At 35.7% G+C, this 26432-nt stretch overlaps 3 protein-coding genes across 4 annotated transcripts; 2 read left to right on the top strand and 1 right to left on the bottom strand.

Annotated features, from left to right (window-relative positions):
* The first annotated feature begins 3220 nt into the window (after positions 1–3220).
* LOC123312047 (growth factor receptor-bound protein 14-like) lies at positions 3221–18706 on the top strand. Its single transcript, XM_044896242.1, has 3 exons — positions 3221–3295; positions 13627–13892; positions 15920–18706. The coding sequence occupies exons 1-3, from the start codon at positions 3236–3238 to the stop codon at positions 16323–16325; spliced, it is 732 nt and encodes a 243-aa protein (XP_044752177.1). The 5' UTR covers positions 3221–3235; the 3' UTR covers positions 16326–18706.
* A 500-nt stretch (positions 18707–19206) lies between these two features.
* Positions 19207–24094, top strand: LOC123310937 (dynamin-1-like protein). 2 transcript variants are annotated; one of them, XM_044894653.1, is made up of 12 exons: positions 19207–19525; positions 19576–19720; positions 19847–20055; positions 20223–20433; positions 20495–20742; positions 20821–21095; positions 21174–21315; positions 21412–21708; positions 22510–22608; positions 22889–23138; positions 23331–23542; positions 23596–24094. In XM_044894653.1, the coding sequence occupies exons 1-12, from the start codon at positions 19424–19426 to the stop codon at positions 23650–23652; spliced, it is 2247 nt and encodes a 748-aa protein (XP_044750588.1). In that variant the 5' UTR covers positions 19207–19423; the 3' UTR covers positions 23653–24094. The 2 variants fall into 2 exon arrangements, with proteins under 2 accessions (XP_044750588.1, XP_044750589.1); XM_044894654.1 differs by lacking the exon at positions 22510–22608 and having other exon boundaries at positions 19209–19525.
* Positions 24095–24134: 40 nt separating this feature from the next.
* Positions 24135–26345, bottom strand: LOC123310938 (protein nessun dorma). Its single transcript, XM_044894655.1, has 4 exons — positions 25431–26345; positions 25016–25377; positions 24613–24941; positions 24135–24560 (listed from the first exon to the last, which is right to left on the bottom strand). Exons 1-4 carry the CDS (start codon positions 26221–26223, stop codon positions 24317–24319), a joined length of 1728 nt encoding a protein of 575 aa, XP_044750590.1. The 5' UTR covers positions 26224–26345; the 3' UTR covers positions 24135–24316.
* Positions 26346–26432: the final 87 nt, after the last annotated feature.

Below are 26432 nucleotides of genomic sequence, written 5' to 3'. Positions count from 1 at the left end.
GCGAGGAAAAACAAAATCTTCTCGGCTTTTGTTTTTCACGAATCATTTTTCATTCCCCCAAACAGATCCATTTTCAGATTAGGCTTAATTAATCATTGCTATCTTGACTTCGAGCCTGCTCCGTGAAAATAAAGGGTTGGTCCCAACGGAAATTTTCGAGAGTGTATATGGCTACGTGAATTCCTCCAAGACGAGAATGGAGCCGAAAGAGTCCTTTTGAGATTTCAATCCTGGACGCACAAATCATGTTCCGCTTCCTTCTGTGCTCTGAATTCCTAAGATTATTAGTTATTTGTTAATGTTAATGGAAATTCATTCTAGTTCAGAATGTCTATTCTCCATTCATCTTTATTTTAGCAGTCGGTTGGCCTTGAAATAATTTTCTCAAGGTTTTGTAACTAGAACGGAGTTAGGTTGGCACTCGTGAAATGTCGTTAATGTCATAACGCCGTTGCCACAACTTATATCAATTTTTATTACGAAAATGCCGAAAGTGATTGAAAAAAGAGACAGGGTTTCAGGAAATGCTATTTAGAATCCAGGTCCGCTCATTCGAATTGTTATACCCTGATATTCTAAAATCCACAATACGTCAGACGGTAGCGAACATATTCAATGTAAGAGAATTTATAAAATGTTTCATCTGAATCAAAACGACTTATATTTCAGCTGAATATTTCCACAATCAGAAAAATTGTGAATGAAGAGGATGACAACGGATTTCCTTCTATTGGGAGACCCAAAAAAGTGATGGCATTTGAGAATTTTAATTTTTATTTTCAGTGAATTAATGCGAAAAGTTTCCTACAGGATTTTCGATGAATGTCATCGTAGAATAAGTTCCCGAAAATTGTTTTTTTTATTTTTCATTTGACTTGTCCTATGCATTGTAAATGTCTTAAGGTACCAATAAATACCTAATTATTAATATCAATGTATTAAGATGAACAGTCACAAATACGCGCCAGTTGTCCTGTTAATTGTTTATTCATGTGAAATTCATCTTGACTTGAAACTTCCTTTAATTTCTTTCACTAATATTGATGCAAGATGATTTTTGTTGAAGAATTTAACATTCTTGTAATTATCTGTTAATTCCTTCGGGAGATACCCATTCCCAACCACTGCATCATATGCATTTCATCTTCGGGTTAATATTTTTGAAATCTACAACTGATGTATCGTATTCAGACTTTAGCCAAAGAAGATAACAAACATTAACTCTCTTCAAGCTAGTGCATATTATGATATTATACTGATCTCTTGTATTTTCCATGCAAATAACTGGATTTAGTATGCCTTCAATCAGTTTGTATAAACTTCAATTATGTTCGTCACATATTTTCCGAAGAGATTCGACATTGTGATAAAATACGTAATAACAGAAACTTTTACGTAGAACGGACAACATAGCGTTGATTTAAAACCCAAAAATGTTTTGACAAGCGTCATAACCCCACATTTTCGTACTATACAGAGTGAAATGTGTCAAATTTCCATGGCCAACCGACTGCTAAAATAAAAGTAAATGGTATACTAAACTATTTTTCTCAAGATATACAGAACTTGTCATAATTTGTATCTAGTATTTTCAACTTTTGATTTTGGCCTTATTACCTCTAAATCTGTTACATAACATTTCTTAGAGCTGTGTGAAGTGTGCCTTATGTTTTCGGTCCCCTCCAAGAAATATCTCTCTCCTCCATGTTTGACTGATTCCCAGAATCACTCCAATTTATTTTTAGTCCGCCCAGAGTTCGTTCTCCTTGAGTAGATGGGAGTAATAAATCGAACACTGGGAACCTTCTCCCCCAATTTAAATCCCTAATTTATAGCAGGTTCGAAATCCCGCTTGATTAACTCCGATCCCTCCTTGTATTTCTCCCACATCTATTAAGCTTGTCTTATTCCGCACACCCTCGATCCAGCATCAACAATCGAACTTAATTGAAATTACCGTTCACGATAATTATCTGCTGTTGATCCAGGGAAATAAACATCAACACAAAATAAGCAATTTTGGGGGCGTAGTTGGAGGGAGGCTTGGATCTAAGCATCCAGCTGTACTGCGTTCCACATAAACAATGCCTCCTGAAGTTGGAGGTACGAGTTCTGTGAATGGAACCATTCACATTCTATGTAAATTGTGGATTTCTGTAATCGGGAATTCTAACGTCAATTTGTAGTGAACTGAGGGACAAAAAATCTGTGGTCTGCAAGCAGCGATCGTTCTCCTTTTCTCTACTCGCCATAGAAGTAGCTAAAACATGACAAGCAAAGAAAATATATCTTTCATGACAAGTCTATGTCTAACATAGACATAAAAAAATGTTGTTGGAATATATGGCGATGATGTCTATAGACGTGCAAAATAGTTCCAAATCTGGAGAATTATAATAAAGTAAGAGCCACAGCGCTATGAAAGTGAAGAACTATCCCTAACAGTAATAATATGACGTGTGAAATCAGAAATCAATGATAAAAAACCAGAGAAGTATTTGACTCGTACAGCATCCAGCAACTACAAATTCGGGTCAAAGAGGGAGATGAGACCCCTATGATCCCCTTCTCCCTCCGCACTCTCGTAATGCCCGCAGGATTAAGGAATATATCCTGCAAGTTCTGAGTAATTAACACCGGGCTGTCGTGTTTGGCGGATACCGGGGAGAATTTGAAAACGGGTAATGAACTCTTTTGGGGACACAGAGTTTGCCAGATAAGAGCTGAGATGTATTCCTGACAAAGAGACTTTCATCTAGTTCATCTAGAACCGAGAACCGAGGATGCATTCACACAGGATGCGAGCAAAAGAAGCATGCATTTCGTCGTTTATCCAAGATGAAAATCGAGTGGAGCTAAGATTTTCCTTGACCCGCTGTGACTTGAAAGGATGGTAGATGTATGGTAGCTATTGAAACTAATCAAATCGCAGGTTCATATTGTCAGGAAAATAATTCCTCAAGGTTCTATGCTGGGTCCTCTTTGAATTGTATTGGGTGTGAGAGAAAGAAGGGATTCTCCATAATTTGATCCGAGATCCTACTTTTTGAGTGTTGAGAATGAGATGAAGGTGACCACGTTCGTAAATGTCTCATCTGGGCCAAACCAGAGACTGTAACTGTTTCAGATGCCCCTTCCGTACCTTGAAATGAGTCGGAAAATTGTCATGGAAATTCCATCTCAGTGGAAAACCGAACTGGAACAGAGTTAATCTTCCCGGAAACTCCGAAAGGCCATGTTCATTAATGAAAATTCTCTGGTTGAGTTGGATTTGTCGTCCGGCGTCTTGATTAAAGTAAGAACATTTGTATAAAATTTCAATTAATTAACATGTTTCCACTCAAAGGGAATTAAGAATTTCTCCCTGATTGGCATTATGCTGTTTCAAAAGCGATAGGAATTAATTCCAACTTTTTTCTCAATTATTCCCACCAGCTCCATCTTCCCGTTCAATTCCTTTCTGTTCTAATTTCGGAAACGAATTCGAGATAAGCTGGGCCATTGTCTCAATTAAGGAAGGATGGAAAACTGCTCGGTTTCCAAATCTGTCGTCCTTCGACATCAAAATATCAAGCGTATGAAGGAAACATGAAAATTCAACAAAAATCCTGCTTTTTTCATTGGAGATTGATTTCAAATGGCATGATTTGGTCCTTAATACTTAAAATTTACGAATGATTGATATTTTTGAAGTGTTATCGAACACATGAATGTTTTTTTTCAGGAATTCACATAGATATTTATACGTGCGTTATTTTTTCTCAATCTGTATATCGGCAATCAGCAACCATTTTTCGTCCTAGAAATTGTGGAGTGAAGCCCATATTTTAAACTGCCGAACTTTGAATGTTTTTCCATATAAAAAGAAACACTTTTTCTCATAGATACCATTTTTTTCGATTTGACATTGATAAAAAGATATAGATGTTAGCAAATGTTAATTTGACCCCCCTTAAAATATACTGATAATGTCCGATGACGAATTTCGAAGGAAGAATAAGAGTATAGAGCCTATGCTCTGTGAACTCTGTGCTCCAATGTTACCTGCTCTCTCTTTTGCACAGGCCGAGCACACAATTACTTGAACTACCTTGTCGGGCGGTACGCTTTGTACCTGACCCTTTGTTAGAGCACCTCCACGTGCTAGATAACCGACCGCCATCTTACTTTGTGAATAAAAAGTACCAACCACGTGCTTTATTAAATCTAACATAGATAACCTTTTTAAGTCTCGTTTCAAGTTTTCATAATAGGCTGTGCCACCCCTGGAAAAACACTAGCTGAATCTGTGACACTACACATCTCTGACTCTTTCAAACAGAGTTGCATTCAGCCAAAGTACCCAATTTTTCTAATTTCACAGATACATTTTAATTTTTGAACATCAAATTACTCGAAAATGGCGCATTATACGAGAAAATATGAGGAATACTTTCGTTTTACAAAATGTTCAAATATTCATTAGATAGTCCAACTCAGTTTCAAGAGTTGGGTTCTTTGAATTTTTGGTATTTTTATGGTAGTTAATGGTCATAATGAGAAAACTGGAAGACGTGGGTGATATCTTGTATTCGAAAAAGATTCATCAAATGAATAAAAAATTATATTCCGAAATTCATTTCATTCGATAAAACCGTTTGTGAGAGAACTAAAAATACCATTTTTTCATGGTTTTTCAACAGCCTGTATCTTTCAAACCGAGCCGATTCGGAAAAAATGGTAAATGAAAAAGGTGTTTCTTTTCACCTCAAGAATCTACAAATGAAATATTCGTACGAGTCAAAGACCCTGTATATTTTGATATTGCTTGTTCGGATAATATAATTTCTCAGGCGATCGTTTTGCGCTGGGGACATTCCTCTGGATCATATTTTCGTCGTTTCCCCATCATGTTCCGATTCGATATTGGAGCCCCGGGGTTCTTATATGATCCCGAGATGAGTTTTCCAAACGGATTTGCCGTGGTATATCGAAAACTGAAATGAGAATCTGGGATAAGGTCGGATTCATGTCGAATATCATGGATATTCCTCGAATTGTTTACCGATGAAACCCAATTAAACTGGATATGCCCAGCAGCCCCAGTTTGGAAATACCTGAGGGATAACCCTTCAGCTCGATACAATACATATGGATAGACTCATCTAAGAAGTCTTTGGATGCCTAATCTATTAGCAAAACAAAGGAATATGAGGTATTGGTTGAATGAGTCCTTTCCTCGAATTCAGATTTTACCTAAATTATTAACATTATGTAAAATATTCACGCACTCATCAATGACCAATGATAAATTGACATTTGACCTAATCGAGAATAGATGAGATTTGTTTCGTGGCAGCGCAACCATGTAATTTAATGACAGCAATGATTGCTCTATGAAAGAAACTCTCTTGTTCTATTTTGTTCTGTGTTGATATCGATCACAGATTATCTGTGATCTCGATCGATCGAGGAGATCAGAAAATTAACTGCACCCTCAGAATAAAGAGTATTCTATGTTCTAAGACCATTTTCTCAGCAGTTTTGACATTTGTGATTTACACTTGAGTTTTCGCTGTTAAAACAAATCTGCAGCCATTTCAACTCCGTCGAAGACGATTGGACGAAAAAACTTAATCTTTTCTTAATGGCAAGTTTTGTCCCATATCAGTAGCGTTATAAAAAAATTAATATCTCGAGGCAAGTAGGCTCCAAACTGAATGGCCGAATTAATGGAGGGCAATTCCAAAAAAAATTATGTTTTTCCGGTTGAAAAGTCCCCCCATGCGTGCCTCGAAATGAAAGAAGCGTCTTGGTGTATCCTAGAATTACTTGGAAGTAAGGATGATGAGTAGGAAGAATGGGAATGAAAAAATAACGCCCTTTCGACGTATATTGCGAAGATGCGGGCCAAGCCAGTGCATGGTATCAAATTAAAAGATCATAACGAGCTTCCTGGGGGAGCCAGCATGTTCCATATATAGGGAGTTCGCTACTAATGAAAATTCGACGATGTCTGCTAGGTGAAAAACAGAAAGACGTCGAAAGAGGCCTTCTTGCAGCGGGACTACTGGCGTAGTGAATAATTTTCCCAATTTAAATGAGGATACTCATCTTCTCTAATTGCGTCATTCATTCATAATAATGGAGCTGCGCTAGTTCATTATACGGGATTTGTCAAAAGTGGAAGGGAGTTATTTATAGAGGATACCGAAATAATTTCAGAGCATGAAAGATTCAATTTGTGTTGGGAGCTACCATACTTTAGGGATTTGGCTAATTACCGAAAGAAATTCAACCAGGACAGTTTTCATTTTTGAGTCCTTCTGTTACCAAATCCTCATGCATTCTCTCAGAAAGCATTGAGCAATCCTTGAATTACATTAGAAAGTTCTGCTCAATTAGAACATCGTCCTTGGTCTAGGCAAAATCAGTATGAGGTTTCATCAACTATACAAGGTTTGTGCGAGTAGGTATACTCCATTCACTTTCTTTTAGCACTCAGTTGGCCATGGAAATTTGACATATTTCTGTATAGTACAAAAATGTGGGGTTATGACGCTTGTCAAAACATTTTTGGGTTTTAAATCAACGCTATATTGCCCGTTCTACATAAACGTTCCTGTTATTACGTATTTTAACACAATGTCGAATCTCTTCGGAAAATATGTGACGAACATAATTGAAGTTTATACAAACTGATTGAAGGCATAACAAATCCAGTTATTTGCATGGAAAATACAAGAGATCAGTATAATATCATAATATGGACTAGCTTGAGGAGACAATGTTCGTTATCTTCTTTGGCTAAAGTTTGAAAACGTTAAATAAGTTGTAGATTTCAAAAATATTAACCCGAAGATGAAATGCTTATGATGCAGTGGTTGGGAATGGGTATCTCCCGAAGGAATTTTGTCAGATAATTACAAGAATGTTAAATTATTCAACAAAAATCATCTTGCATCAATATAAGTAAAAGGAATTAAAGGCGGTTTCAAGTCAAGATGAATTTCACCTTTGAACAAAAATTTGACATGAATAAACAATTAACAGGACAACTGGCGCGTATTTGTGGCTGTTCATCTTAATACATTGAAATAATAATAATAATTAGGTATTTATTGGTATTAGACATTTACAATGTATAGGACAAGTCAAATGAAAAATAGAAAAATCAATTTTCGGGAACTTATTCTACGATGAGATTCATGGAAAATTCTGTAGTAAACTTTTCGCATTAATTTACTCAAATATAAAATACTCAAATGCCACCACTTTTTTGGGTCTCCCAATAGAAGGAAATTCTTTGTCATCCTCTTCATTCACAATCTTTCTGATTGTGGAAATATTCAGCTGAAATATAAGTTGTATAGATTCCAAGGTCTTTTGGAGAGGGTTTTTATTTCCTTTGAAGCTCGAGTGTTCAAGTACCACTTGATCTGTATATGGTACTCTTCTTAGTTAGCGAGCAAAGAGTATCCAATCTGTTACTCTTTGGGAACAGTGTAAATCTGACCCAAACACATAGGTGGAGTTCATTTATCAGCTGATAAAGATCTAGAGACTATCAGTGAAGATGGATCAATCATTGCTTTATAGTGAAACACTTCTGGTGTATCTATCCAATAACTATTTGTAGTTAACAAAACTTTGGGTGAAATTTTCATCTCGATTCTCATCTCCCAATTAATTCTCGTCGCATCCAATTCATTCAGTTCCTGCTAGGCTTACGCGGAACAATAAAACGGTGATTTCAGAACAAGAGCAGCTCAGCGGAAGATGAACTAGCAGGTACATAATTCCGCCAGATGATAAATTAGAAGCAATATTGTACTTCCTGTCGGTGTGTTCAGCAGAAACGGCAGGAATCCATTTTATTGTGAGCTCCGGGCATACCCCTCTTGTTCTCTGAATAATTGTTCCAATGTATATTATTCCAGAAATATTCGCGCTGTTATCCTTTTCGTAATCCATTCGTTTATACGCGAAAGTTCAAGGTCGTTTTCCTTTCAACTCCTGATTTGTGATGCCATTAGGCCGTTGATGGAATGGCAACGTCGAAAATAATGAGAATAGAGATTATTCAGCTGTTTTGTCGTCACCTACCTTCATCCTCTTCTTCTCGGAGGAACAAATGAATATTTTCAGCACAAAAGTTTCGTTGGATATCATAACATAGTTTCGCGATACTTCCTTGCTACATATATAAACTTGAAATTTTCATAATAGGTTATGGGCCCAGATCATTAATTCGCGAAATATTCCAAAAAATATCAGTCCAATCGTATCGATCTTTGAGATGAAGATTGATCTGTGAATTTTCTAGTTTTTCTTTTCGTTTTTTCTGTGTTGTAACACTCAACCAAATGAAAAAGTGGATTGCTTGAAAAATTTCAAAATAATCCCTTTCAAATTGAGCACAGAACAGCGACTTTCAGTAACCTCCCTCCGCGGAAATTCGATCTAAATCATTTAAGCAAATCGCAAGGCTAGAATTACATGTCTTGGTTTATGAATACTAAATAATCCACGGAGTGAACGACCTGACCATATAAAATGCAGCGCGCTGTATCTAACCGCACTTTTTATTGGCGTTTCAGTTCGGATCTGGTAACGGTGATAATTCAGTAATAAAAATATGCAAATTCTGTTCCGATTTCCAATATAAAATTTGCATTCGCTCTAACACTAGATCCCGAATTAATGAGGGTCTCTTTATTATTTCACTTCGAATGAATTCCTTCGTTGCCAACGTTTTCATCGTGTTGAATGGGGATATTTCATTCGTCCAATTCACCCTGGAACAATTCGAGATCTCATTAAAATCGTGCTTTTTTCCTACGATTAATTATCTGTTCATTTTGTTAACTAAAAATGACAATCTGTCAACTAAAAATGACAATCTGTCAACTAAAAATGACAATCTGTCAACTAAAAATGACAATCTGTCACTTGTAACAATAAAATCCAATATGGGGCCATTTCGAATATGGAAATGTCAAAACTAGCTACTCCAACAGATTGATCTCTGCAGATTTCGTAGGTCGTTCATGGTCCTTCCTACAGCATCAGCGAGAAAGAGAATTGGATACGCTGAATGCGTGCTGCGAAACCTTCTTGTTTCGATCATAATACGATTTGCAGATTCAGTGAAAAAAGGGTGTGATATAAGGGCACTAGATCGGGACAGATATTGGGGTTTTTATTGCATATTGCCCCGGGACGCATTTTCGCTTTATCAACGGAAAAAATCGACCATCAAAATGGAGTTGGAGGCAATTCTATTGAATATTTACAGCCGGAGTCAAACCATCTTATGTAATATATCTAACTAATGAGGACATTTGTTGTTCTCGCAGGATCCAATGATCCAAACTTGGAACGGCAGTTATTTCCATCCATAACGAAGAGGGGTTGTTATATAGCCTTCGTGCGTGTTCGGGCATTCGTTAGATTCCTTATGTCGATTAATGTGATGAAATACGGGCGATTTCATTTCTTCAATCAACTGGAAAGTTTCATGAAGTTCGCACAAACAAGGCCATATGCCAAAATCGAAGGATCTCTTTCAATGAGAGCTTTTTCATAGATTCCTCGAAGAAACTATATATTCATTTAGGCAGAGCAATTCTCCACAATTTTCGATTACTAGAAGAGTTGCTCTTTCAGAATATGTATCACATTTAGATCTACAATGATTTTCCTGGAAGATAAATTACTCCAAAGATGACTTTCGAAAAATTCCCAAAAATTTGGGTTCAGTTAAAACTTTCTCAAGACCGAACGGTTGTGCCGAGATAGATGAAATTCTCAGATTTTTTACTAGAAGAGATGCTCTTTCAGAATATGTATCACGTTTAGATCTACGATAATTTTCCTGGAAGATAAATCACTCTAAAGATGACCTTCGAAAAATTCCCAAAAATTTGGGTTCAGTTAAAACTTCCTCAAGACCGAACGGTTGTGCCGAAATAGATGAAATTCTCCGATTTATTACTAGAAGAGATGCTCTTTCAGAATATGTATCACGTTCAGATCTACGATAATTTTCCTGAAAGATAAATTACTCTAAAGGTGACCTTCGAAAAATTCCCAAAAAGTTGGGTTCAGTTAAGACTTCCTCAAGACCGAACGGTTGTGCCGAGATAGATGAAATTCTCAGATTTTTTACTAGAAGAGATGCTCTTTCAGAATATGTATCACGTTTAGATCTACGATAATTTTCCTGGAAGATAAATCACTCTAAAGATGACCTTCGAAAAATTCCCAAAAATTTGGGTTCAGTTAAAACTTCCTCAAGACCGAACGGTTGTGCCGAAATAGATGAAATTCTCCGATTTATTACTAGAAGAGATGCTCTTTCAGAATATGTATCACGTTCAGATCTACGATAATTTTCCTGAAAGATAAATTACTCTAAAGGTGACCTTCGAAAAATTCCCAAAAAGTTGGGTTCAGTTAAGACTTCCTCAAGACCGAACGGTTGTGCCGAGATAGATGAAATTCTCAGATTTTTTACTAGAAGAGATGCTCTTTCAGAATATGTATCACGTTTAGATCTACGATAATTTTCCTGGAAGATAAATCACTCTAAAGATGACCTTCGAAAAATTCCCAAAAATTTGGGTTCAGTTAAAACTTCCTCAAGACCGAACGGTTGTGCCGAAATAGATGAAATTCTCCGATTTATTACTAGAAGAGATGCTCTTTCAGAATATGTATCACGTTCAGATCTACGATAATTTTCCTGAAAGATAAATTACTCTAAAGGTGACCTTCGAAAAATTCCCAAAAAGTTGGGTTCAGTTAAGACTTCCTCAAGACCGAACGGTTGTGCCGAAATGGATTAAATTTTCAGGTTTTTTACTAGAAGAATTGCTCTTTCAGAACAAGTATCACGTTTAGATCTACGATAATTTTCCTGGAAGATAAATTACTCCAAAGATAACTTTCGAAAAATTCCCAATAATTTGGGTTAAAACTTCCTCAAGATCTACGATCATTTTCCTAGAAGATACTCTTCTCGAAATTTGACCTTCCAAAAATTCCCAACCAAGCTTTAACCCTTTTTCTTCAGAAACTGAATTATAATACTCTAGAGTGTTGAAATTGAAGTTAAAAATGAACGAGGCGATGATATATGGCGTCCTAAGGAAGTCTGGTTTTTAAAGGACAGCGCCAAACTGGGAATTGAAGTTTAATTACCGTAGACTGAAGATAAGATCCCGGTAATGGTGTCCCAAAGTCCGCAATGAAAACACCGACCGATTTTTCCCGCCCCCGCCCTTATGAACATGTCATCGGTTAAGCCGCTATCGCCTAGCGCCAGCCGCGCAGAAATTGCCTCCCTGCCAAGACGTTACTTTGCCGATCCGGCAGATTAAAATTTCCCCGATCAAACTTCATCGATAAAATGAGAGGAAAATATGATAGACTTTCCGATGCGCCAGCAGTTTCGGGTCTCCCTTTCATTCTCCCCGAGTATGAACTTCTCAAAACTTTTTTATTGAGATGTCAAAGACCGGTCTTTTCGGCTGACTCGGGAGTTGAAACTTTCCCGCTCTTTGTCGGGTTTTCTGGGATGTTTTTCCGGCTGCTTTTCCAATTCGGTCCGTTTCCGAATGCGAATGGTAGGCCTGCCGAATATTTTATGCCAATAACAGGCCCAAATTCGGGAAGTTATGTCGATGACATAATAAGACGATATGGTTGGGAGGAAATTTCCAAAACTTGCCACTGAAGAATCTAATTTGAAATATATCGAAGAATAATGTAATGCCCATTCATTATACAGATACCACCAGCTAGAATCTTGCCTACTGTTGCCTTTCCAGGCAAATTAAACGTATACTCCATTCCTTTTACTTTAGCAGTCGGTTGGCCATGGAAATTTGACACATTTCTGTATAGTACGAAAATGTGGGGTTATGACGCTTGTCAAAACATTTTTGGGTTTTAAATCAACGCTATGTAGCCCATTCTACGTAAAAGTTTCTGTTACCTATTACGTATTTTATAACAATCTCGAATCTCTTCGGAAAATATCAGACGAACATAATTGAAGTTCATACAAACTGATTGAAGGCATACCAAATCCAGTTATTTGCATGGATATAAATACAAGAGATCAGTATAGTATCATAATATGCACTAGCTTGAGAGTTAATGTTCGTTATCTTCTTTGGCTAAAGTTTGAATACGTTACATCAGTTGTAGATTTCAAAAATATTAACCCGAAGATGAAATGCATATGTTGCAGTGGTTAGGAATGGGTATCTCCCGAAGGAATTAACAGGTTATTCCAAAAATGTTGAATTCTTCAAAAAAAAATCGTCTTGCATCAATATAAGTAGAAGGAATTAAAGGAAGTTTCACTCAAGATAAGCTTCACCTTTGAACAAAAATTTCACATGAATAAACAATTAGCAGGACAACTGGCGTGTATTTGTGGCAGTTCATCTTAATGCATTGATATAATAATAATAATTAGGTATTTATTATTACCTTAAGACATTTACAATGTATAGGACGAGTCAAATGAAAAATAGAAAAACCAATTTTCGGGAACTTATTCTACGATTATATTCATCGAAAATCCTTTAGTAAACTTTTCGCATCAATTCACTAAAAACATAAAATTCTCAAAAGCCACCACTTTTTTGGGTCTTCCAATAGAAGGAAATTTTTTGCCATCCTCTTCATTCACAATTTTTCTGATTGTGGAAATATTCAGCTGAAATATAAGTCGTTTAGATTCAGATGAAACATCATATAAATTGTCTATTCTCTTACATTGAATATGTTCGCTACCGTCTGACGTATTGTGGATTTTAGAATATCAGGGTATAACTATTTGAATGAACGGACCTGAATTCTAAATAGCACTTCCTGAAACCCCGTCTACTCTCTTTTCCAAAAACTTATATTTTCAGTAGATTCTTGAGGTAAAAAAAACATTTTTTCCTTATACCATTTTTTTCCGAATACGCTCGGTTCAAAAGATACAGGCTGTGAAAAACCACAAAAAATGTTATTTTTAGTTCTCACTTTTTCATTCATTTAATAAATCTTTTTCGAACACAAGATATCACCCACGTCTTTCAGTTTTCTCATTATGACCATTAGGTACCATAAAAATAAGAAAAATTCAAAGAACCCATTCTTGAAACTAAGTTGGACACTATCTAATAAATATTTGAAAGTTTTGTAAAATAAAAGTAGGTATTCTTCATATTTTCTCATATAATGCGCCGTTTTCGAGTAATTTGATGTTCAAAAATAAAAAAATATCTGTGATATTCTTAAAATTGGGTATTTTAGCTGAATGCAACTCTGTTTAAAATATCCACAGATGTGTAGTGTCATAAATTTAGCTTGTTATTCTGAAGGGAAATTTGTTTCTCCAGGGGTTGCATAGCATAACCTAACCTTAAAATAGCTGTATCTTGGAGAGGAGATCGATTTTGAAAAAAATCCGTATAAACTACCCCTGCTAATTTTCATCGAGGAATCATGTCCTTAGTTCTTCGCATTTATTTGCAGATACTCTGCGTGTTATTACATGTTCGAAGATTATCCACTTAATTTTTTTCAGCTGATTTGTAGATTTACGTTAGCACTCTTTTTCAACGACTTATTTTGTTTCAGGAGTCCGTTCGAAGCAGGGTAGCGATGGATTTCACAGGAAAACAGGGTAGAATAGTCGAGGATCCCGTAGAAGCAAACGAGATCGCTCTGGCAGAAGGTTATATGTGGAAGAGACGTCACAAAATACCGACCAGAAGGACTGTGAATTCTAAACTGAATGAAAACCACGTAGATGTAGGAATTCACACCATGCAGCCTTGGTTCCATAGCAACTTGACGAGGGATCAGGCCTCCTCCCTCGTCACCAGATATGGAGAAGGAGATGGGTGAGTCCAAATTCTTGCTATTCAAGAAGCAACCGCATCATTTGAAGAATTTCCTCATGAGGACCCATGAAGTCTCAACACAGAGTAGGGCCTGGTTTGATACATCATTAAAAAGGGTTTATTACTTAATTTCGAATGAAAATTATGAAAATTTTTGACAATTGCATTCATTCGGAACTTTTCCTACTTAAAATATGGAATTCCTCTTAGATTGTATCATCTTTTAGCCCAGCAATGATGGCAACTGTAGAGTGTAACAAAAAATTCCTCTCACGTGCTACACTCGCCCAAATCAGTGACGTATCATCCGGGCCACATTGCGAGGATACTTCAACTAATTCACGAGAAAAAACTGGTTGGCAGTAGAGTCCCTTCCTCAAGCCAAAATCGAGTGGCAGACCGTGATGGTTTAATTCCGTGAAATACACGTCCATTCCAAGGATCTACCCACACTCGTTGTTAGCATAGAAATTATTTGGTCGAGGTTCGGGTTAGCCCAAAATCCAAGTACAGTTTTTCATTTACGACTGTAACTACACCAATAAAATCCAACGGTTTCAACTGTGACTTCACAAAGGTGTTCCTGTGCAAGTCCTTCGTGAAAAACTGGCTTGAATTCATTATACATAACTTCGTAATGAGAAAAACACAAAATTGAGGTGATAATGATATCTCTGGCTTGGAAGTGTTTCAATCTGAAACTGTTCAACAACTTCCACCTTTCAATTGTTGATAAAACACTGATTTTCGTGTGCATTTTATCCTAAAGTTATACTTTCATTCGATTTTTTCCTAAAATATCACTGGAGTTGACTTCATCAACTTGACATCTTATATACTGAAATAAATTCGACTTAGCTTGGTGCTCCTAAGGACCATTTGATCGATTGATCTTTGTTCGTCTGGATAGCTGTGGAACCCTCAATTTTTTCTTAAAAAACCGCACAAAATCCCTGTCTGATCGTTCCTAACGACAAACTTTCAATGCCATCGCTTGTAGAAATTGTCTTCGACTTTTTGCATGGGTTAATTTTTATTTTTGGATTTTGTCCAGCTTTTCGATCTCGCCACACAGTCATAACCTTTTGCCACCGTCTGTTCTTTCTCTGTGAGCCTCAAGTTATTTGAAACTCTTCATTGTAAAGAGTTTCTTCAAGGTGGTGACATTATTTTGATAATTGCCTAATGAGAACACTTTCAGCTCATTTCTCCCATCTGTATCCCCACAAATTCGTGTTCGCTGGTAGGCAACATTCACCAAACGTAAAAATCAAGCCATACGTTATATACGTGCCAATTTTTATAACCGTTTTATGTCTATCATTAAAACTCTTTCGGTGGGTTGAACGCTTGGCAACAGTCATAATTATTCTACGATAGCCAGGCAACATTTAGAGAACGTGCCCTTGAATTAGCCTAGAAACTCTGACCTACCTCAACACAAACGTATTAGTCTTTTCATAACGATTTATAATCCCACAGAATTCTTGCAGAGTAATGTTTCTACCGACAGGGCCGGCTCACTATTGATACTCTTACGAAGTTTCAAATTACAAAACTGCCAGGTTCTCTTTGAACAACTCATACTGTAGAACCCTGTATAGGGTAAGTTCTTGAGGTCAAAAGAAACCATTTTAAGTTTTCATAATGAACTGTGCCACCCCTGGAAAAACAGAATTACCTTCAGAATATCTAGCTGAATCTGTGACACTACATATCTGTGGATCTTTCAAACAGAGTTGTATTCAGCCAAAGTACCCAATTTTTCAAATTTCTCATCTGTATCTCTTAAACCAAGCCAATTCGAAAAAAATGGTGAAGGAAGAAAATGTTTCTTTTGACCTCAAGAATCTACTGTTAAAATATTTGTACGAGTCAAAGACTCACCCTGTATAGTACGAAGACCCTTGCGGTAGGATAGAGAATATTTGAACACTCTATTTCCCCCATGGCTTACTCGAAAACTAAATATACATACCTTGATGCTTAGTGTCCTGAAGAAAATGAATTTTTCCTCTTGTTTACAGGGTGTTCATCGTGAGGCCGAGCCGGACCAGCGAGGGAACATACGTCCTAACCTACAAATGTCAAGGAAAATTAGCCCATCAACAGATAGTCCCCATGATCGACAAGGAAAGAAACATAACAGTTTTCACGCTGGACAACGGCCAAACGAAATTCTACGACATCCTACAATTAGTTGAGTTCTACACGGTGAACCTCGGACCGTTGATGTGTCGTTTAACGCACTATATCACGGAAAACGCCAACATACAAAACCCAAACGTCCCATCCCCATCGAACGCCCCCAAATATGTGAATGTTGCTGTAAATACCGATATAACTATTCACAGCGCGGAAAACGTGAACTTGTTGGAATCACCTTCAGGATCGTCAAAAACTACCTCTTCGCATTCCCTCAGCTCACGCTAACTTCTTCTGACAAAGTTCTGTTTACGTTCAGTATAGACTTATCGCATAATTTCTCATCGTTTTCGCTACACACAACGTCTGTTCGATTCTGCTTCAATTCTATCGCATCGTACGGTTAAGTTAAATGATAAATATACAGGGTGTACCAGTCAGTTCGTATGTTTCAATGGAGAAAATTATTCTGGCTCATGAAATGGACTGACAGTGAGCTAGCTATCAACTGCTTTCTTTGCTGCAGTGCAAAAACACCTCAAGAATTTTCTCTTATGCAGTTGTGGCTCTAACTTTTAAGCATTTCATTTTGCTTTATTGTTTTTAAGTATTAATTAATAGTATTCAATGACTGCTACTCCGTAAGGAAGGAAGTAAATCTCTAAGTAACGTCCGAACTTATTGGAAGACACTGTATTATGCTAACAAAATGAAAAATTCTTTCTGTTCTACCGATATTTATTAGAAATATTATGGACGCTTTGAAATGAAACTAAGAGAGTTCAAATCGTCGATAGGATGGAAGAAATTTTCAGCATGAGTGATAATCTATATGCTATCTTACCCTTCATTTAATCTATAAACGTTTAATTTATTTTTCAGTAGATATATAATCTCATCTCCACCCTATAACATAACATGGAAAAGATTCCCACGAAAGATTGAATATTTCTAATATCTAGTGTAATTTAGTAGTAGAAAAACAACTAATTGAAAAATAACGATGGGCGTGAACACTGCAATAGTTCAACATTGTACGAAAATGAAGAACTATAAATACTTGAACAAAAAAAAACATGAGAAACATTCAGAATGTCTTTCAAATCCGTCAACGAACATGGTTCTCAATATTTTTTACGTTGTCCTGTCCAGGGATGATATGTGATATCGAAATATACCAATTCTTCAACAAGAATTACCTGTATAAATATTTTCCACTTAGGATTTCGAAAAAAAAATTTCTTCACCATTATGAATAATTCAGGGGTAGGCATATCTAAGACGCAAACTGAAAACCAAGTTTTTTGACTGATATATTAAGATAGACCAAACGAATCAACAAATAAATTCGAGGATATTCAGAATGGGTGAGACACATTCGAGAGGAGTTTATTAATGGAAGTCAGTATTAATCAAATATTAATTTTAACTGAAAAACAGGGTGTTGTAACTAGTTTATTTTCTCAATTGATAGAGACAAGGCTGTGGTTGCTTTTTGTGTAAGGAACGAATATGTATTTGTAATCATTTTATATCTGTTGAATTAGTGTATTAATGTTTTAGGCTCGATGTTGAAATTGATGAAAATTCAAATTTTCCTAACGATTTTATTCATTTCATTCGAAACTTTGAGTTCTAGGTGATAAGATACAACCAAAAACTCTTATATAATCACAAAGCAATATGTAACTGTTCTAACTACTACATAGTTATCAATTAATCTTATATACTAAAAATAGATGTGATACTTTTTCAATCAATACAAATTATCTGTAAGTGAGGATATTGTCCAAACTCTTCTCATTTTTTTCCAAATTTCGATTTTAGTTATACGAAGTTTGAAGGTATCGAAAATCAAGAAATAAGGATATGTATCATTTCACAAAAACGCTGTTAGTTGAGCAGAAGTTTGAAAATATAAATGTGATATAAATAGTATAAGTAAACTTAGGTTAGAATATCCCTTTCGTTCTTTCATTTATATGTATTAAATTATATTCTCAGCCAATAATAGTTTATTGCCTCAAATGAAATTAGAAAAGCCTGAAATAAAAAAGTACCTGAATTACAAATCTCTTATATCAATAATTTTATTCAAGGATGAAAAATTATTGTTTGGATTATAATGTTTCGAGAAATCTCAATTTCGCAGTATTTCAGAATAGGCAATAAACGATGAAATCTTGATTTATATAAGTGCTATGTGTTCGAATGGAGTATAAGAAGGTCCAGTCCTCATTTTCAGTGAACGCCTTCAACAAATGACGAAATACATGAGAGAAATCAATGAGAAGACTAATTTTTAATACTTTTTGAAATTCACACAACTATTCGTACAAGCTTTTATCCTAATTTTTTATTTGCAAGTTTTCTATTATAGAAAAGGTAGCTCGTTTCGTGATCAATTAGTGTATAACAATTCAAGAATTAATCTAAACCTAATTGTATTTCTTTTAACATAAATGTCTCCATAAGCACATTTCATATAATATAATGCTTGAAAATAACTCCTCAATTTTGGGGTTCAATTGTTTAGATTAGTATGACCATGCATTATTTTATTTAATTTAGAGAAAATTTCTATATTTTTTGAAAGTGTACTCGTCGAATACTTTGCACAATCAATACCCCAGATCTTCTGTTTCTGAAATAAATATCAAAACAGAAAATTGTTAATTTTTTATTCATTCTCCATATTTTCACAAAAGGTAAGTAAAAATTCAGATACATAAAAAAATCTAAATCAAACTATTGCATCACCATCTGACTCGAAACTTTTGATTTTCCACTCAGAGTATGAAAAGAGAAGCATGTATCCATTTGCTCAAATTGTTAATTCTGTTAGAATGGCAAATAGCAAATTGGGGTCTGCCAGTGCCTAGATCGCCAGTTCGACTAGCGACTGCCCTGCCCTCTAGGTTCTGTGGTCTCCGGGATTGGGTATGTTCATTATGGAACACATCCAAAAAAAAAGTTTGAAGGTTAAATCACAGAACATCGACATAGGTACTCTATGTCTATGAATGTAAACAACAATTTTCTGTGTTTTCGTAACACAGAGCATAGAGAGGATAATCCTGATCTGTGTTTGTTTCTGGTTAATTATGTTTGATTGAGATCATAATTCCATATTTCAAACATCTGTCCACAGATTTCTTTGTAATCTGTGCATCTGTCAGAGTGTCAGATTGAAAGACTGCCTTCAAATTGTTCCGAAAAGAAAAACGGAAACCAGAATAAAGATTCGGAATTTTCCGATATTGGCGGCCCGTTTTATGATGCTATTTTTCCTAATCTCAGGTAGAAGGATATAAGATAAATTTTACGCTGAATCTGCTCTTTTTTGGTTGTGATATCGGTCCGGAGAATAATATAATAATCACGACATGGAGGCTCTCATTCCTGTGATTAATAAACTTCAAGATGTTTTCAATACTGTTGGATCTGATGCAATTCATCTGCCGCAAATTGTAGTATTAGGTTCTCAGGTAAAATTAAAGTAAAAATGAATAACCAGATACTTATCTAGTTTTCTTAGAGTTCCGGAAAAAGTTCCGTCATCGAAAGTCTTGTCGGAAAATCCTTTCTTCCAAGGGGCACAGGTATTGTAACTAGGAGACCTCTGATTTTGCAGTTGGTTTATTGTCCCAAAGAAGACAGGGAGCATAGGAAAGCAACAGATGGTAAGAGAACAAAGTCTGGTCTAAATATGCATACGACAACGAATTTTTGACTCATGTCTTCATTAAAATTCAATATGTGTGATATAATAGACCTGCTGAAGTTACAATTGTCACAATTATTCATAGGTACTATGGAACTTGAGGACTGGGGAGTGTTTCTACACGATAAAAACAAAATTTTCAGAGATTTCAATGAAATCAGAACTGAAATTGAAAATGAAACTAATCGAATGGCAGGCGATAACAAAGGAATTTGCCCAGAGCCTATAAATTTGAAAATATACTCAACAAAAGTAGTTAATTTAACCCTTGTTGATTTACCTGGTATAACAAAGGTATAGACTTTCTGCCTAATTTGCTGATTAGTTCATTAATGTATCAGAGTTAGTTGGTATAATACGGCAAAAATTATTACAAAAGAAAAAGATATTTCTTAAAACAAATTCAAAATAGATTTACCACTTAAGAATCAAGTAAACCTATAGTGGCTCTTGTTTTATAGGTGCCTGTAGGTGATCAACCACCAGATATTGAACTCCAAATCAGGGAACTTCTTCTAAAATATATAGCAAATCCAAACTCAATAATTTTAGCTGTTATAACTGCAAATACCGATATGGCAACATCTGAAAGTTTGTCCATTGCCAAACAAGTAGATCCTGACGGTAGAAGAACATTGGCTGTTGTAACTAAGCTTGATTTGATGGATGCAGGTAATAATTGAGTCAGTTTAGGAATGTTGCTTTGATTTAGCCCTCTTGTGAAACTTTACAGGAACTGATGCCCAAGAAATCTTGTGTGGTAGAATAATTCCAGTGAAACTAGGCATAATAGGTGTTGTTAATCGATCTCAACAGGATATAATGAACAACAAATCGATTAAAGACTCTCTGAAAGATGAAGCAACTTTCTTACAAACAAAGTATCCTACTTTAGCCACCATAAATGGAACTCCATACTTAGCTAAAACTCTAAATAGGCTTTTGATGCACCATATAAGAGATTGTCTGCCGGACTTGAAAGTGAGTACTTCGAATTTCTCTTTAAAAGTGAACCTCTTACAATATTTTTTGTTGTTTCACATTGAAATTTTTCTTCAGACTAGGGTGAACTTAAGAATGGCACAATTTCAATCGTTACTTAATTCTTACGGGGAAGATATATCCGATAAGAGTAAAACGTTGTTACAAATAATCACAAAGTTTGCCTCTGCCTATTGTTCAACTATTGAAGGTACTGCTAGGAATATAGAGACCACAGAGCTTTGTGGAGGTGCTAGAATATGCTATATTTTCCATGAAACATTTGGCAGAACTTTAGATTCCATCCATCCACTTGCTGGTTTGACCAAAATGGATATTCTTACTGCTATAAGGTAAGAAATTACAACTTATGAAAAAAATAGTGACAATATCATTTCAAATGATGACTTAAAAACATTATTTTGTAAAAGGAATGCAAATGGGCCGAGACCTGCCCTTTTTGTGCCTGAAGTTTCCTTTGAATTATTGGTGAAAAGACAAATTCGTCGGTTGGGGGAACCTTCTTTAAGATGCGTTGAATTAATACATGAAGAAATGCAAAGGATCATACAAGTAAGTTGTGCTAGATAAAGAAAAGTACAAAATCAAATCGTTGAAGATAAAAGCCTCACTGAAGATAGCTGAAATATTAAAAATTGCTCATTGTAGCATTGTGGCAGTGAAGTCCAGCAGGAAATGTTGCGATTCCCCAAGCTGTATGAAAAAATTGTGGATGTGGTAACTCAACTCCTCAGAAGAAGGCTTCCGCCCACAAACTCGATGGTAGAAAATTTAGTTTCCATAGAATTAGCTTATATCAACACGAAACACCCGGATTTCTCCAAGGAAATTTCCATGGTTCCGTCTATGATCAAATCGAACGAGAGCGCACCAAAACCGACGAGACCAAAGACTATGTATGGCAAACTTCAACAACCAGTTCATTTTGCTGAACCAAAACCATTGGTAAGTTGAAAAAGATTATTTTTATTAATACCGATGTGAAAAAGAGTTGTCATGGTATGTTGAAGATGTAGTTTAAAAACCGAGCTTTCGATCGGTACGGTAATGATTTTTGTAACGTCACTTCTCGATCTGCAATGAAAATGAGAAATAGCCTATAATGGGGAGAAGTTTAAGAAGTGTCTTCATATTCGTTGTATGGAATTTTCGCCAGTGCAAAATAGTGTTTAACTTTCAGCATGTGCCTCAAGTCAAAATTTTCCTTTTTGACTAACGATGATTGGAATTATTTTGAAAAAATTATGAAAATGGACAATTTTCGAAATTTCACAAGTCATCAGAAGAAGCCATAGAACTTAGGCTATAGAAATACCATAGTATCTATGTTCCAAGTTGCGAATTTTGGCTAACTTCACGTTATACGACTATCGCCGATTGGCGCTTTTGGAAGGACGTGAAGATAGCTCCAGAACAGCACAGACATGAGCGTAACATTCGACTGGGCATTCACGATTGAAAATGACGAATAACGTCCCGTTTTTGCATCTTTCAAGGTTTAACGAATTTTTTTCGATTTTAACTTATTTTATCGCATTTTTTCGAGAGAATGATAGTTCAACGGGCATATTTCAAAGGGGTTTTTTTGACTGGTTATTGTATTTTGTTTATTTTTCATTGCTTCCATTAAATTTATGTGTTTTTTCGATTTGATGAGCTGCATTCAATCTACAGATGTGGTAGATCTATCAGCAAACTAGTTGATTGAAAACAATTATTATAAAGTATAATGTTATTTTTCTTTAGAGTCCAATACGTCAGAATCCAGAGCAAGCTGATTTTTTTGATTACGTGTTCAAAATGTTGCCAGTTGCTAGTTATAATGACCTCATGAATGCTGTTCAGGTAGTTAACTTTTTGTGTGATTTGCTTCTCAACTTCATCTTATTCATAATTTACAAATTAGTTAGTCTAATGTTTTTCCTCATTAAAAACTAACCTATTTGGGCAACCATCAGTCTTAACTATACAGTAGTTACTCAGTTCTTTCAATGCATGATTTATCTTTATTGCTCTACATACATCTGGCACTTTTAGAAAATTTTTGACACACAATTTCAGTTGAAAAAATCAGCTTCATTGGTGCTATCTGGTGCTTTCTCAAAATTTGCCCGTTCTCTTACAGTCGAGATCTTCAAGTAATCCCCATCTGAACGATGACGCAACGAATTGGGTTTCTAACTTGACCCAACAAAACGGCGAGGGACAAAACGATATCGATCATTTACCAAACAACATTGATGCCATCAGAAACGAGGCAGGAAATTCCGTGCTCAGCCCTGTGAAACCCGTGAATCTTCTCCCCTCCGTTCCGATCAACAGTAGCGGCTACAGGAAATTATCGGAGAATGAAGAACACGATTGCGAAATTATAGGTTAGTATGACATGTAGGGGTCAGCAGATGGGGCGCAGTGTTTTTGATGCAAGACCCCGAGGTCGTCATGTACTGACAGCTGTCAGTCACTTGTCATTTTTGCGTACACACTATTTAGGTTAGGTTAATTTGACGCGCACCTGACTGGAAAACAGGTATTGAGGACTTCAGTGTTTTATCATTTCATTGCAGAGAGATTAATCAAGACCTACTTCTATATCGTCCGAAAATCAATTCAAGACACTGTCCCGAAGGCTGTTATGCATTTCTTGGTCAATTTCGTTAAGGACAACTTGCAGTCCGAGCTGGTAACTCATCTGTACAAAGCAGACAACGCTGATCAGCTCTTAGATGAATCGGAGCATATTGCCCAGAGAAGAAAAGAAGCAGCGGATATGTTGAAGGTACATTTCGATCTTGTTTTCAGAGTGGATTTTTTAAATTTGGAATTTTTCAGGCATTACAGAGGGCGGCCCATATAATCAGTGAGATTCGAGAGACCCACATGTGGTAAACCAATGTGGTAATTGACTAGTCAGTTTAGATTCCCAAAAAGATTTCGTCTGTTAGGTTAAGCAATAAAATATTGTTTTTACATGTCTATTGATAATTGTTGACATATAATATCATTGTTGACGTTTCACTTCAAAAGTCTATTGGTACGTGAAACGGAATTTTTTAGGAGCGGCCTTGTGAGGTTCCTTCAGTTTTTGTTCTAGTTTCAAGGAAGTTGCCTATTGTCTTCGTAAATTCTTGACATGCCGATTCTTTATGCTGTATTCTATTGATGCAATTTTTGTTACTTATATAATGTTTTTTGTTATATAAGATTGCTCACTAATTTTCAGTACAAGAAGTATTCATTTCATTTACATGTATCAATTATTGAACCATTTTTTATTTTTTCCCTTTACAATGTATTTGTATGTGGTGAAAATATAGTGGAAGATGAAATACTTGTGTTTTTTATTATAATAATGAATTAAACCATCTTCGGAAGAGTGATATAATTTAATAAGATCGAACCAATAAAAACATCATACATAACAATAATAAAGAAAATATATTTCTTCTCCTAATTTCCATGTGAGAAACTAATGAATTTCATTAAAAAAACAAAACGTAAAGTATATGCACTTTCCACATTCCAAATTATCACAAAATTGGCAGCCATAACCTCAAACAGTGGCTGGAGACATATTTCGATTATTTTCAATAACAGTTTTATCGAATTCGCTGCCAATATCCCCAGTTCCATCATCTTCAGCCATCATGTCTTCGTCTGAAGCTTCCATTGAAACTGTTGGATCACATTTGGAGAAAAGATCTTCGACAGCGTTAATTTGAGAAGCACGATTGATAAGAACATCACCTTTCCCATTATTCACACCACTCACAAACTCTGTCGTTACTTGAGGTATTCTAAAACGAATAATACATAAAATCTATCTTCTTGAATTACTACAATTCTTACATATTGAGTACATCAAAATCTCCAATTTTGTGGTTTTCCCCTGACAAGCTTTTCTCAGTTTCCACACAAACTCCATAATCCTTACAATTCCTGAATGTGCATTTGTGCACATTAATCAGGGAATTATCGTATATCTTCAATCCGTAATGCACATTGTGAATTTCCGTGTTTTGCATTGTTACTCTTGATCCAGAGTTTCCTACAAGGGCTATATAGAAACCATACATTTCGCAGTTTATCAATTCCAGCTCAGCACCTGCCAGTACTATGATTCCTTGATGAATGGTTGACACACCGTCGCCAATAATTTTGCAGTTAGAAAATGTTACCTGCAATAAACAATAGCATAACGACAAAGACATTTTAAAAGTAAAAATATTTCTCTAAGATGATCTACACATACCTTTCCTTTACGAATAACAGCTGCACATTGAGATGCGCTAGCGTTAAGAGTGACATTTTCTACTAAACAATGGTCTACTTGAAAGTCCAACATGATATCGTCTAACATTGAGTCAAGTATAATATTATCCCTATTGCCTATACCTTTCAAAATCACTCCATTTTCTAAAGTAGTTATAACATTAACTTCATACTTTCCCTCACTCAAAATGAAGGAATCATTAGGACCCCCATTTTCAAGAGTTTGGGATAGGTTTGGCTGCACAATAACTTTCTCATTTGGATATAACATTTTTACTTGTTCTAAGAACTTTAAATAACTATCTACTTGGCCATTTTCTTGAATAAGCCATATTCTAGGTTCTACAAAGAATAATGTGTTATTGAATGGAAAAAAATCAAAATTTAAGACTTACCTTGAACATCTTCAGTATTTACAAGTTGAAGTTGTTGTTGCCGTCTCAGGAAAGCTTTTCTAAGTAAGGGATTTTCCAAGATTTCTACTTCGCATTTTATTTCCATCAATCTCAAATGAATATCAGTCAGTTCATCTATATATTTCCCATTAGAATCTTCGGCAATTGCTGTTTCCTCCAATTCTAATTCAATTAGTTCTTTCTTATTCTGCATTCTACGAGCTTCAGTTAATAAGGAATTCAAACGTAGGGAGGTTGCTTTCGGAATAACTCCATTTTTCATATCATAGTATAATCTCAGTCTTGACTCTAAATGTTTAGATCTCCAGTCAGCATTATCATCATCATCGAAATCCCATGGCATGAATAAATGAATATAAAAAAATCGCACCATATCGATGACATTTGCTGTTGACGACAAATTGAGAGCCACAGTTTTATCCTGAGCTTTCGTAGGCCACAACTGTATTAAGGGTACGTAATGTTTTTCTGGTATAACATGACTTTCATCTTGCACTGCAATCACTTTAACTAAAGCTTGTAAGGAAGTGAAATCCACATCCAAAACTATTACTAATACGATTGTTGGAAATGGTATCTTCAGGGAATCGCATGTTGTTCTCGATATTTTCCAAACTGCTTGCCAGCCATTTGGGTCTAAAGTTAGTTCCAAGTAAAAGCCCCATTCCTTCATCAATCCCGATGCAGGAAGTATTTCGAAGCCGTCAAATACATCTTTGTATTCTTTTAATCGTTGTTGTAAACTTTTATCGAAATTAAACACTTGATCCATTTCAAGAAGGCAACGGATTTTCTATCAATTTTCGTTTCAAATTTCAAAATCAAGACGTTATGATTGACATTGACATTTTCCTTCAAATTCATTTGAATCCATGTCAAATATTTATTTTCACCAAGCCAAATAACAAATTATTACTCGGTATATAGCTCTTTTTATATATTTCCTCCGATTTTTTTATAATCGAATAATATCTGTCCTTT

The sequence above is a fragment of the Coccinella septempunctata genome, chromosome 4, assembly GCF_907165205.1.
Source record: "Coccinella septempunctata chromosome 4, icCocSept1.1, whole genome shotgun sequence".
NCBI classification, from domain to species: domain Eukaryota; kingdom Metazoa; phylum Arthropoda; class Insecta; order Coleoptera; family Coccinellidae; genus Coccinella; species Coccinella septempunctata.
This window is presented reverse-complemented; position numbering and strand designations above follow the sequence as displayed.